This window comes from Phyllobates terribilis, unplaced genomic scaffold, assembly GCF_046119375.1.
Source record: "Phyllobates terribilis strain yellow unplaced genomic scaffold, ASM4611937v1 Scaffold_5__5_contigs__length_657084704, whole genome shotgun sequence".
In the NCBI taxonomy this organism is placed as follows: Eukaryota; Metazoa; Chordata; class Amphibia; order Anura; family Dendrobatidae; genus Phyllobates; species Phyllobates terribilis.
The window spans coordinates 95,689,381-95,704,043 of NW_027362765.1; the positions used below are offsets into that span (position 1 = coordinate 95,689,381).

Below are 14,663 nucleotides of genomic sequence, written 5' to 3' on the forward strand. Positions count from 1 at the left end.
TGAAAATTTGCTTTTTTGGGAACTAGGTATAAAGGACAATTTCACTTTTAAAAGAGGGTCAGATTACTTTTCAGCCTGTTTCTAACCCTGGAAAACAAGGTAAATTGTACATATGGACAGGATCAGGATCTCTTTGTACTACGTGGGAAGAAAGAAGATGTATTATATGAGTAAATGGAGCACTAGCTGTGTGTGCAGGATCCAGGACCTGCAGATCCTGTAACAGGCCCTTTACTCCTACAGCATTATGACTGGCTAACACAACATGAGTAATAAGGAGACTGTGGAGGGAGGGGGACATAAAACATAGCTCTAGGGGGTGTACAGCTCACAGTTACACCCCAGCCCTGATGCCCGAGGGGACCCAAAGACCAAAGGATAAGAAGAAGCATGGTAAGTTGCCTTTTCACAATTTTTGCATAAAGGCCCAGCATCCTACATTACTTAGGGTGCTAGGTGGGCCATGATTAGGAATAATTGTGCCTAGTATGGGTACCCCCATTTTTGGGTTCAACTGTTTGCTTGTCATAGATCAGACAATATGCCATAGCATGAAAAACCCCTTTAACGCTCTATCCAATCTACACAGGAAACTTGGCCAAAGTCGGAGACCATCAAGGAGCAGGATCCCAACCTGGCAATGCCAAGAAGCAAATTGCCACCAACCAGCGACCACGATTCAACTACAACACTGGAAACGCTGGTGGCATTAATGGAAAGGAGATTCGGGTGCGGAAATATTAGTGGGTTTGGGATGATCCTATAAAGCCAAGCACGTTATCTCGTTACAAGACATGGAATCTCTGGTCATTTTTGACCACAGAACTTTGCTGAAGTGGTGAAAAAAAGTGTCAAAAGGGCATTTTGTCATCAGTGCAGACTTTTCTTTTGGATTCCGGAAGGTATTTTCATCATTCCTTTCCCTGACAGAACTGTATTACGTCTCTCTTCTTCTGCTATAGGGATACCAATTATCTCTTGGCTACCGGAGGAGACTCTTCCTCGCTGCTATGTAGAATTGACCGACCGTTCTGTTCCATAGAGTGCCTGCGTCTTATGGGATTTCCCAATAATTTTCAGGCAAGGTGGATAATTTACCCAAAAACCTTCAAAAAATTGTATCAAATTCTTGTAGATTTCTCGTAAAACTTGTGCACTTTTTTGTATTATCACTGGATTATTCCCGACTGTTGTATTTCCGCCAGCCCAGGACCTGACCTTAAATATTGTACACAACGGGCATTATGGGCATCACTTCGAAAAAGAACTTTTGCCTGCCTTTGTGTCGGAGTGCACCCAACCCCAAGATGATGCCATGGAGCGTCTTACTTATGCAATGGACTAAGGCCCAGAGGAGATGACGATTGAACCGTTGGGTAAGGTGCGGGCAATCATGGGCCTCATACCTCCACAAGGTCTATGAAACCTTGGTACTATGCAAATTTACTAGAACTTTTCTGTGAAACGTTTACTTTTTAGGGCAAAGTTTCTATAGGTAGACACTGAAGTAATGGATCACAATATCAGTTGGGTGGTCCATTATAGGATAATGCTCATTTTGACCCAATTTACTCGTACATAATTATATGTGGTCTTTTTTTACACACACATTTTTAAGCTATTTAAGTGGAAATATTGGCCCAGGGTGGAAGGGGCCAAAGCCCCTAGTATGGTAGCATGTACTTGGTGTTGGTGTTGGTGTGGCTTGGCAATGAGGACTTGAGTATGACTATGGCAATTATTGGTCCAGGTAGCCTAAATTAGGCCTAAACAACCCTAGACTACCAGGGATATTAATATTTGAGACTAAACCACTCTATACCACCAGGAATCTTCTGAATTAACCCCTACACCACCTTACATTAATATGTAGAAGTGAAAGTATTTAGATGGAGGGTTGGTCAGTATTGATCTTGATATGGGGGGGAGCAAACATCAAAAGTATGGTGGTATATGATGCAACTGTTATAGTATCTAAACCACCCTATACCACAAGGATTTCCTGGATTATCCACTAAACCACCCTATAGGAGTATTAATATCTGGACTACACTATACCACCTGGGAGATTTTTTGAATAAGCCCTTATATCAGCATATACAACTAAGAGTATTATTAATGATCCCTAAACCACCAGGATTTTTTTTTTTAGTTTAGCCCTAAACCACCTTATGTCACCATAAGTATTAATATTATCACCAAACCACCCTATACCACAAGGAATTTCATGGATTAGCCCCTATACCACCAGGAGTATTAATATCGCTATGTAAACCACCCTAAACCACCAGGAGTATTAATATCACTTACGTAAACCACCCTATACCACCAGGAGTATTAATATCGCTACATAAACCATCCTATACCACCAGGAGTATTAATATCACTACATAAACCACCCTATACCACCAGGAGTATTAATATCGCTACGTAAACCATCCTATACCACCTGGAGTATTAATATCACTACATAAACCACCCTATACCACCAGGAGTATTAATATCGCTACGTAAACCACCCTATACTACCAGGAGTATTAATATCACCTATATCACCAGGGATTTTCTTGATTAGCTCTTTAACCACCCTATAACACCATAAATATTCCAGCATTATATTATCAACATCTACACCACCCTATACCACCAGGAGTATTAATATTAATACCCAAACCACCCTATACCACAATGGATTTTATAGTTTAGCCCTAAACTATCTTATGCCACCAGAGCTATTAATATTATCACCTACTACCAGGGATTTCCTGGTTTAGCCCCTATAATAACCCATACCACCAGGAGTATTAATATCAATACCTATACCTCTCTGTATCACCATAAATTATCTGGATTAGCCCTTATTCCACCCTATATTACCAAAACTAATATAATAGAACATCTAATCCACCCAATCCCACCCGGAGTATGAATATTATTATCTAAACAACTCTATACCACCAGGGTGTATCTGGATTTGCTCTAAACCAACCTATGCCACCATAAGTATGACTGTTAGCGTGAAAACCGCCCTAGATAACCAGGGATAATATAGCATAGCAGTTATAAGTTCTGCCACCTGATGCCACTAGAGGTATGAATATTAACACCAAAAACCACCCCATACCACCAAGAATTTTCTAAGTTAGCTCCTAAAATATCCTATGCTACCTGAAGTAGTAAAATAAACCCCAAAATCACCCTAATCATGCTATAGCACCATATAACGAGGGCGAGTTTAGTCTTGCGGCTGGAACCCTACACAGATAGCCCTCAATGAAGTATTACATGGCACACATTAAAATTAGTAGTTCGGCTATATGAATAAATGGATGGACTGAGTCTGCAGAAAAGAGACTTTCTTAACCAGACAGCCCTTTTAAAATTTACATCTTCATCACATTTAAACCATAAATTCTATTAATTTTGAGCTCCAGGCCCCACTAGACCACCCGGGATAATATTTATTAAAATATCACCCGATTAGTAAGTTATTTGAAAGAATTTGACACCGTTATAAACCAATGTGTTTTATTATAAACAACTAAAAAAAAACATAATCAGGATCTATATTATCCAAGGCCAGAAATCCTTACAGTTCTAGCACTTTTATTATCGTTTCTAGTCCGAAGGGAAATAAGGGTTTTTCTTCTGCGTCTGGATCAGAACTTTGTATACTTTGTACTGATTATTTTTCTGTTGACTGTTTTTATATATATGAAATTGGAATAAAATAATCTCGGTCACATGACTAGATGGAACATTTTTTTTTTAATTCTTAACTCTACATTCCTTAAAGGGGTTGTCCAGATTTAGAATAACATGCTGCTTTCCTCCAGAAACAGCACTGCCACAGCGATTCATGCCTTGTGTCAAGGTTTTGCAGCTCAGATCTGTTGAAGTGAATGGAGCTGATTTGCAATACCACACCCAGCCTGTGGAAAGGTGTGGTGCTGTTTTTGGAAGACAAAAGTAATTTTCTTTTTCCCTCTTTTAATGCCCTACCTTAAAATACTCTTCTTTGCTGAACTATTGAAACTCTGCTAGCTTTCTTCATGGCAGTCCCTGCTGGTTCAGTGTCTGTATAGTGAAAAATAATGTAAAAAAAATCTATGACAGTGGTCTCTAACCTGTGGTATTTGTGGTGTCAGTGGTGTCACAAAACTATAACTTCCATGTTATTAGAGTATGATGGCAGTTGTAGTTTCACAACCACTGGAGAGCCACATGTTGGAAACCACTGATCTACAGACCAAAACTATATCTTTTGTCTTGAAGGGAATGAACAACTTTTCTACATTATCTGACAGTCATGTAGGTCTTGAAGCCGAGACCTAAACCACTGCTGGGTGCCGTGTCTCTAAACGGACGCGACTATGCTCCCAACATAATCAGGGGGGCTACAAACACCATCAGATTCACCCATGAAAACCTCAATGAAGCCAATGCCAACCAATAAATCGTTGAAGGTCTCAGCTTTCTGCCTTTGACCCAGAACATCTATAGAGTGTGCAAAAAGATGTTTCAAGGGTCTACATACCCTGACAACTGTTCATGTGGTTTCGATTAAAACTAGTAGATCTTAACCAACCATTTTAGAGAACTATCCAACTTTGTGTAGAAAAGAGGTTCACAGTAATGTTCAGGTTCTGCACCGAGCATGACGGCCCAAGATTAGCTGACTACTATGGAGAATCCATATCACTTGGCCTTGATTAGAGAATGGTAGATAGGCTTGATGATAATATGTAGATGGAGAGAGTTGTCGATCAGGTACTCTGAGGTCCGTTTCTGCAGATCGGCCTGGGCCAAGAAGTCAGACACTTCATCCGTGCTCTGGTGGACGCTGTAGACGTGCTTCACAAACACCTTACCTTGCTGTCTCCTCACTCCAACCAGTACGGTCTTCTGAAATGTGACTCCTGCGAAATCTAGACCGCTCATGGCCGAAGTGACCACCAGCCGTGGCCTTCCTTCTTCAAGGCGATTTGATGGGGAACCACCGGATACTGACTCTGAGTAGACAGGACGGAGACTGACAGGAAGCCAACGTGGAGAGAAGATTGCGTTCCAAGTGATCTTCTTAGTGGAGTCAAAGTTACTTGGGCCAAGTTGAGTTTGAAAGCTGAGGCTTCGGTCATCTCTGGCAGGGTTGTTGATGATCCATTGGGACCCCCATGGTGAAGATAGATAATTCCGAGGAATGAACATGCTGCAGTTAACATCAAAATACTTTGCGAGATGCAGAGGAGAAGCAGAGTGAAACTGGAAGGCTTGGAACAAGAGATCCTGCAGAAAATGTTGGTAGGACACCAATAACATGGACTGCTTCTGGATTTGAAAAAGATGACTCGGAGGTATCATGGGGTACCTGATAGACCTCAGGATCTTCTCAATGATGGACACATTTGGATTGTTCCGATTCACCCATTCTTCAACCGAAGTGAACAATTCTAGCTCGCTCTGCAGCACCAAGTCAGATCGTTGTAGAAGAGAAACCATCAGGTCTTCGCTCACTGTCGCCCACTCATTGCTACTCATCACGGTCGAAAGGTTCCAGGCCAAAAACTTCAGGCAACTTTCCTGCAAAGTTTCATCATCAATCCCTAAAGCGTAATGGTACCAGCTCACTACATGGCCTTGAGTTGACTCACTGGCTAAATGGGTCTTCATATAATCAGCAACGCCTTTCTGTAGCGCCGAAACATGGTACTTGTTGGCCAATCGGTGCAGCGGTATGGCTTGATTTAACTGGACCGAGATCTCTCCACAATAGAAGTACCTGCAAGAACAGTAAGCATATAGAAAGTTTTACTAGTGACGGACCTCAGTCAGTTTGTCTCTGGAAACCATCAACAAGCATGGTGAATGCTGTTGATGGATCTTATTGTGTTTAGTTTGACTACATACGAACATACAACATACTGTTTCACTGTACATGAACATTAGTATTTAGGTATATGTGAGTTTCAGGCTATGGGGATATTAATCGGATCGTCGTAGAGGAGAAGTGACCTCTTAAAGGACTCCTCCCTATGAGCCTTGTAAAAGCAGTTACCATTCTGGCTGACTATGGCAAACCTATGTATTACATGGACAGCCATGCAACTGAATGACTGCCAAGTGAATAATATTCATCAATAGCAACTTGTTAATGGTTTCCATTGCTTTATGCTTACAACAGTATAGCACTCTACCACTTAATATATGCTGTATATGTTTTATTGAAGTGGTAATTAATTTACCGTATGAATTTCTCAAACAGAACGGCGCACTCCGGGGGCTCCAGAAGGGTCACCACGCTCTTGTTCTCTAGGAGTCCTTCAAAGACGTCGCTTTGGAGGACGAGCAGCAGCTGATGAGTGTGGATGATCTTCACCTCATCAGAGTTGGTGGTGCGTATGCGCAGCGTGCTGTCACTGGCGTTGCCGTTCTGTAGCAACTCCTGCAGCCGCTGGATGACCATGGAGGAGTGATTAATGAGGGTGGCTGCAGCATCACCCCCCAAATCAGATTTGTGAGCTGCAAGAAGAGGACAATAGGAAACACATGTTTACATGTTCAGTGACTTTCTAGTGACCTCTTTTAATATATCATCTAATAAAAAAAATACCTTTTTGCAACTTTTGAAATGCAGAGTTTCCCAACAGCACACCCACAGGAAAAATAAAGTATTACAATGCATTTATATCCATGGTGTGGGGCATGATAAAGGAAATGTAGGAACATCAAAAAGAGGATTCCTGTCCTGCTCGGTCTCCTGTAGGTATCTCAGGATGCATCCCTTCTTCCCAGAGAATGTTTTTAATTAATTTAACTGTTTCCAGCTAACCATCAATAAGCTGCTGTTGTCAGATTTTTATTTTGTCTAACAAATATTATTTACAGTGCATGTAATAGTTTCCTGTTTTTTGTGTATGCGTTATTAACCCCTGAATACAATGTGAAGGACCCACAGCATCCATGTGATATTGAGTTAAGCTACCATGCAATTGATATAAAGACATATTAAGATCCGTGAGCGGCAGCAGATCTACTTGTTGATGGTTTCCAGGTAACAGTTGTTTTCTTATTATTTGTTTTTAAGGGTGATGGTAGATATTACATTTGCTGGCTATAGTGCATAATAGTTCATAATAAAATATGGTCGTGCGATACAAGATGGACAATGTGGGTGAACCGTTCAGTCGATCACTGATTTCCCGTCAATCATCTCACTGAGAACCATTGCTGATAACAGAGAACAACAGATAGCATTCAATAAACACACAAACACACTCAAATTAGAACTCAATGCCCTTTATACCGCCACCCAAAGCTGCCCCATCACCACATGTTCCCAGGGTATTGAACATTTAGCTTTATTTTGATGGTTGGACAATATTCCAGGCAGCACAATCCGCTCTTCAGCTCGGTCTCTGCCAGAAACTGATTTACATCTCATGACAGCACAAAAGAGGTTCCCAACCCAGGAACCCATCACACTGAATGAGTCCATAGCGACGCTGGAGGAACAGGCACCCTCCCTCTTGCCCACCACCCCTTGCCTGCTTCTTCCGCTCCCTCACAATTTGGCTTTAAGAGTCAACTGGACAACGTACAAAAGCTTATTGACGATCTATTCACATGCGGCAACACAAACTCTGGAGCGGCTCGTCCAGCCTGTCCCACATCCCATTCAGACCGGCGGACAGATGGCACAATGGCTACTGAAGGGATTACCCCCTATTAACTCCTCTCTTGCCATAAAGAGTGAAAACAGTCCCCCACTGAAACAAACATTAACTAACATACACCATATGGGAGCCCTGAAAATGCCAATGTCATGTGAACACAAGAGTGGAAGACCGGGCCAAATACAGTGCCTACAAGTAGTATTCAACCCCCTGCAGATTTAGCTGGTTGACACATGCGGAATTAACTTGGCATTGTGACATTTGTACTGTAGATCAGCCTGGAAGTGGGAAATGCACTGCAGCAAATTTTTTTTTTTTTAAAAAAAAAAACGTTAAAAGTTAATTCAGAGTGTCATTTATTATTCAACCCCTCAAACCACAAGAATTCTGTTTGGTCCCCCAAAAGTATTAAGAAGTAGTTCAGGCACCAATAATAATGAGCTTCACATGTGTGGATTAAAGATCTCTTTTGCCAGCCTTTTCTGACTATTTAAGACCCTCCCCAAACTTGTGAACAGCACTCAGACATGGTTAACATGGGAAAGACAAAGGAGCATTCCAAGGCCATCAGAGACAAGATCATGGAGGGTCACAAGGCTGGCAAGGGGTACAAAACCCTTTCCAAGGAGTTGGGCCTACCTGTCTCCACTGTTGGGAGCATCATCCGTAAGTGGAAGGCTTATGGAACTACTGTTAGCCTTCCACGGCCAGGACAGCCTTTGAAAGTGTCCTCCCGTGCCGAGGCCAGGCTTGTCCGAAGAGTCAAGGCTAACCCAAGGACAACAAGGAAGGAGCTCCGGGAAGATCTCATGGCAGTGGGGACATTGGTTTCAGTCAATACCATAAGTAACGTACTCCACCGCAATGGTCTCCGTTCCAGACGAGCCCGTAAGGTACCTTTACTTTCAAAGCGTCATGTAAAGGCTCGTCTACAGTTTGCTCATGATCACTTGGAGGACTCTGAGACAGACTGGTTCAAGGTTCTATGGTCTGATGAGACCAAGATCGAGATCTTTGGTGCCAACCACACACGTGACGTTTGGAGACTGGATGGCACTGCATACGACCCCAAGAATACCATCCCTACAGTCAAGCATGGTGGTGGCAGCATCATGCTGTGGGGCTGTTTCTCTGCCAAGGGACCTGGCCATCTGGTCCGCATCCATGGGAAGATGGATAGCACGGCCTACCTGGAGATTTTGGCCAAGAACCTCCGCTCCTCCATCAAGGATCTTAAGATGGGTCGTAATTTCATCTTCCAACAAGACAACGACCCAAAGCACACAGCCAAGAAAACCAAGGCCTGGTTCAAGAGGGAAAAAGTCAAGGTGTTGGAGTGGCCTAGTCAGTCTCCTGACCTTAACCCAATTGAAAACTTGTGGAAGGAGCTCAAGAATAAAGTCCACATGAGACACCCAAAGAACCTAGATAACTTGGAGAAGATCTGCATGGAGGAGTGGGCCAAGATAACTCCACAGACCTGTGCCGGCCTGATCAGGTCTTATAAAAGACGATTATTAGCTGTAATTGCAAACAAGGGTTATTCCACAAAATATTAAACATAGGGGTTGTATAATAATTGACCCACACTTTTATGTTTAAAATTTAATAAAATTCAACTGAGCAACATAACTTTTTGGTTTGTAAGATTTATGCTTCTGTTCATAAAACCTACTCTCGTTTGCAGTTTGAAGGCTCTAACTTATTTGCATCTTATCAAACCAGCTAAATCTGCAGGGGGTTGAATACTACTTGTAGGCACTGTATGTGTGTGTATATATATATATATATATATATATATATATATATATACATATACAGTACAGACCAAAAGTTTGGACACACCTTCTCATTTAAAGATTTTTCTGTATTTTCATGACTGTGAAAATTGTACATTCACACTGAAGGCATTAAAACTATGAATTAACACATGTGGAATTATATACTTAACAAAAAAGTGTGAAACAACTGAAAATATGTCTTATATTCTAGGTTCTTCAAAGTAGCCACCTTTTACTTTGATGACTGCTTTGCACACTCTTGGCATTCTCTTGATGAGCTTCAAGAGGTAGTCACTGGAAATGGTCTTCCAACAATCTTGAAGGAGTTCCCAGAGATGCTTAGCACTTGTTGGCCCTTTTGCCTTCACTCTGCGGTCCAGCTCACCCCAAACCATCTCGATTGTGTTCAGGTCTGGTGACTGTGGAGGCCAGGTCATCTGACGTAGCACCCCATCACTCTCCTTCTTGGTCAAATAGCCCTTACACAGCCTGGAGGTGTGTTTGGGGTCATTGTCCTGTTGAAAAATAAATGATGGTCCAACTAAACGCAAACCGGATAGAATAGCATGCAGCTGCAAGATGCTGTGGTAGCCATGCTGGTTCAGTATGCCTTCAATTTTGAATAAATCCCCAACAGTGTCACCAGCAAAGCACCCCCACACCATCACACCTCCTCCTCCATGCTTCACGGTGGGAACCAGGCATGTAGAGTCCATCCGTTCACCTTTTCTGCATCACACAAAGACACGGTGGTTGGACCCAAAGATCTCAAATTTGGACTCATCAGACCAAAGCACAGATTTCCACTGGTCTAATGTACATTCCTTGTGTTCTTTAGCCCAAACAAGTCTCTTCTGCTTGTTGCCTGTCCTTAGCAGTGGTTTCCTAGCAGCTATTTTACCATGAAGGCCTGCTGCACAAAGTCTCCTCTTAACAGTTGTTGTAGTGATGTATCTGCTGCTAGAACTCTGTGTGGCATTGACCTGGTCTCTAATCTGAGCTGCTGTTAACCTGCGAGTTCTGAGGCTGGTGACTCGGATAAACTTATCCTTAGAAGCAGAGGTGACTCTTGGTCTTCCTTTCCTGGGGCGGTCCTCATGTGAGCCAGTTTCTTTGTAGCGCTTGATGGTTTTTTGCAACTGCACTTGGGGACACTTTCAAAGTTTGCCCAATTTTTCGCACTGACTGACCTTCATTTCTTAAAGTAATGATGGCCACTCGTTTTTCTTTACTTAGCTGCTTTTTTCCTGCCATAAACCTGACAGGGCACACCTGTGAAGTGAAAACCATTTCCGGTGACTACCTCTTAAAGCTCATCAAGAGAATGCCAAGAGTGTGCAAAGCAGTCATCAAAGTAAAAGGTGGCTACTTTGAAGAACCTAGAATATAAGACATATTTTCAGTTGTTTCACACTTTTTTGTTAAGTATATAATTCCACATGTGTTAATTCATAGTTTTGATGCCTTCAGTGTGAATGTACAATTTTCATAGTCATGAAAATACAGAAAAATCTTTAAATGAGAAGGTGTGTCCAAACTTTTGGTCTGTACTGTGTGTGTGTGTGTGTGTGTGTGTGTGTGTGTGTGTATGTATATATATATATATATATATATATATATATATATATATATATATATATATATATATATATATATATATATATATATATATATACATACATACGCAGGACAGGCCAAACTTCTGCGTGTATACTAAATCAGATACTATTTAGCGAATACTAAATCCGGTGTACCTGAAAACTCCATTGTCGGCAACATTATTATAAGGGTTAAAAGCCTAATCATTATGTACATATGTATGGATACATGACAGGCCAAGCATGCTTATATATGTCTGTGTCTATATATCAATGTATATAAATATCTATGTCTATATACAGTATGTATGTCTATATATGTATATCTATATAGATAGAGATATACACATATATATATATATATACTATATATGTATATATAGATGTATGTATATATGTGTGAATATATGTATGTCTATGTATGTATGTATGTATGTCTATATATATATATATATATATATATATATATATATATAGATAGATAGATAGAGATATACACATATAGATATATACTGTATATGTATGTATATGTGTATGTATGTGTATATATCTATACATATCTATCTATATATATTTATATATATAGATAGATGGATAGATTTACATAGATATGTATATATCTTTATATATACACTGCTCAATAAAATAAAGGGAACACTTAAACAACAGAATATAAATCCAAGTAAATCAAACTTCTGTGAAATCAAACTGTCCACTTAGGAAGCAACACTGATTGACAATCAATTTCACATGCTGTTGTACAAATGGAATAGACAATAGATGGAAATTATTGGCCATTATCAAGACACCCTCAATAAAGGAGTGGTTCTGCAGGTGGGGACCACAGACCACATCTCAGTACCAATGCTTTCTGGCTGATGTTTTGGTCACTTTTGAATGTTGGTTGTGCTTTCACACTCGTGGTATCATGAGACGGACTCTACAACCCACAGAAGTTGCTCAGGTACTGCAGCTCATCCAGGATGGCACATCAATGTGAGCTTGCAGGACAATGCCAGACCTCATGAGGCTGGAGTGTGTTAGCACTTCCTGCAAGATGAAGGCATTGAAGCTATGGACTGGCCCGTCCATTCCCCAGACCTGAATCCGATTGAGCACATCTGGGACATCATGTCTCGCTCCATCCACCAACGTCACGTTGCACCACAGACTATCCAGGAGTTGTCGGATGCTTTAGTCCAGGTCTGGGAGGAGATCCCACAGGAGACCATCCGCAACCTCATCAGGGGTATGCCCAGGCATTGTAGGGAGGTCATACAGGCACGTGGATTCCACACACAATACTGAGCCTCATTTTGACTTGTTTTAAGGACATTACATCAAAGTTGGATCAGCATGTAGTGTGTTTTTCCACTTTAATTTTGGGGGGTGACTCCAAATCCAGGCCTCCATTCGTTAATAAATTGGATTTCCATTGAGGATTTTTGTGTGATTTTGTTGTCAGCACATTCAACTTTGTACAGAACAAAGTATTCAATGAGAATATTTCATTCATTCAGATCTAGGATGTGTTATTTGAGTGTTCCCTTTATGTTTTTGAGCAGTGTGTATATATATATATATATATATGTATATGTATATATATATATATATATATATATATATATGTATGTGTATATATATATATATATATATATATATATATATATATATATATATATACAGTATATATAAATACAATGGAACGACACCAGAATACTTAATAGCAGGTGCAAGACCTCTTGAACATATACCCAGATTTGTCCATCACGATATAAAAAGAGAAAAAGAAGCAGCTCCCCAACAAGCTGTGCAGAAAAATGGACTTTTATTAACCCATGTGGCAAGGTTTCGGATCCATTACTAAATCTTTCTCAAGCCATATATATAAAAATGTGTATGTATGTGTATATATATCTTAAACCTAAAATGTGTATATATATATATATATATATATATATATATATATATATATATATACACTTATATACATATGCGCATGTATATAAGTGTGTGTGTGTATATGTGTGTATATATATATATATATATATATATATATATATATATACATACACACACAGGAATAAGCAGGCCTGGCCTGTCATGTACACGTGTGTGTATAAAAATATATATATACGCTTTTTTTTTTGCGTATATATAGATTACTAAAATGATGAAATGATACTAGTACAAAAAAAGTTTAAAATGATACAAAAACGATAAATGGAGAAAATGTTACATTATAATAAGATAGAAATGTTAGGGTTTTTTATTTAGCTCATTTATATATCTTAAAAAAAAAAAAGAATAAACTGATAAAATATAATTGAAAATATAACTAAAAAAACAAGAGAAAAAAAATAAAATTTCCCCTCCTTCTTCAAATAAAATACAGTTTAATACAGAAAAACCAAGACATATATATATATATATCAAAATGGGCATTATTTTAAATACATTTTTTTTAACGTAAGCCCGGAAGAAAAAAATATATTCAGTCGGGATTTATAAAAACAACTTCCACAAACTCAACTTTCTTCTAAAAAAAGGTGAAAAAATATATATATAAAATATAATAATCATATGAATTTAATTAATAATATTGTACATTATAATATAATAATAAAAATATTAAAATATCTTCCACTTTCATAAGTGTTAGAAATTCCTCCACCTGTCCATAGAAACAAAAAAAAAGTCAAAAAAATACATAAATGCCCATTAAACATGATCTAACTGTACATTCATTTCTTTTCCTGTTATTTGTATAAATTAAACTAAAATCAAAAAGTGAAAAATATTTAATCATGGAAACAAAAATCACATGCAAGAAATCCACTTTTTTGGGGGGGTAAAAAAATCATCCTAATTTTTGTAAAATGCCTGCCATGTGATTATGAACAAGGGATCCGATCTAAATGACTTTTAACGTAGGTAGGCCTATTGTTTAAGATTGCTGTGACTTGTAGTCCCCCAGGTCATATCATATGAGTGGAGTCGAATCCTCTTACCTCCATCTGCGGTAATAAACAGCAGTGGCACCAGGAGCAGCCAGCGCCCTCCTAGGACGAGGCGATTCCCCCTCTCCATCCTGCCACCTCTTCTCTACTCATTTTCTGGCAGAGAACTGGGCGCTCCCTATTTATACCGGGTGCTGGTCCTCTCGGGTTGTCAGTTGTCAGTCATTGGTGCATCTTCCCGTTGTCATGGGAACCAGTGTTTGTGTTCAGAATGCCATGAACGTTCCATTCTCACATCCACTAATGGGATATAATGGATGGAGCAGGAGCTCGCCCTTCCCTTTGGGGAGATTAAGACCCATTTGCAATTAAAGCGACAGTCCCAAGTGAGTCCATTTAAAGGCGTACTAACCCAAATCATTTAAACCAATGTATATAACTTTTCACAGCACTGGAGTGATTTTTTCTCTGAACTTCTAACTTTTTTAATGTCTGACAATAACTAAAAAACAAGCCATTACATTCCCCCAATTTACTTATGAAGAAATTTGTCACTCCTACATCTTTGCTACTGTTCGGTCTTTGTCAGTCTTCACTGTAGTTCTTGCATTCTCTTCATAAATAAAAAGTATATGAAAAAGAAGACCTGCA

General features: G+C 39.7%; 2 protein-coding genes across 2 annotated transcripts in view; one reads left to right on the top strand and one right to left on the bottom strand.

Moving 5' to 3' along the window:
- KIF19 (kinesin family member 19) overlaps positions 1–3,885 on the top strand; it is a 50,917-nt gene extending 47,032 nt beyond the window's left edge. Inside the window, exon 20 of the mRNA XM_073682556.1 lies at positions 590–3,885. Within this exon, the coding sequence (XP_073538657.1) occupies positions 590–744 (155 nt within the window). The 3' untranslated portion in view covers positions 745–3,885. The remainder of the gene's footprint in view (positions 1–589) is intronic.
- BTBD17 (BTB domain containing 17) lies at positions 3,512–14,211 on the bottom strand. Its single transcript, XM_073682557.1, has 3 exons — positions 14,064–14,211; positions 6,243–6,519; positions 3,512–5,779 (listed from the first exon to the last, which is right to left on the bottom strand). Exons 1-3 carry the CDS (start codon positions 14,140–14,142, stop codon positions 4,699–4,701), a joined length of 1,437 nt encoding a protein of 478 aa, XP_073538658.1. The 5' UTR covers positions 14,143–14,211; the 3' UTR covers positions 3,512–4,698.
- Positions 14,212–14,663: the final 452 nt, after the last annotated feature.

Bases quoted from the DNA above. Each gene is read 5' to 3' on its own strand.
- BTBD17 (XM_073682557.1), bottom strand. From the start codon at position 14,142: ATGGAGAGGGGGAATCGCCTCGTCCTAGGAGGGCGCTGGCTGCTCCTG. The intron at 6,520-14,063 runs GTAAGAGGATTC...CTCTTCTTGCAG, and splicing joins GTTTATTACCGCAGATGGAG to CTCACAAATCTGATTTGGGG. The intron at 5,780-6,242 runs GTAAATTAATTA...CTGTTCTTGCAG, and splicing joins CTGTTTGAGAAATTCATACG to GTACTTCTATTGTGGAGAGA.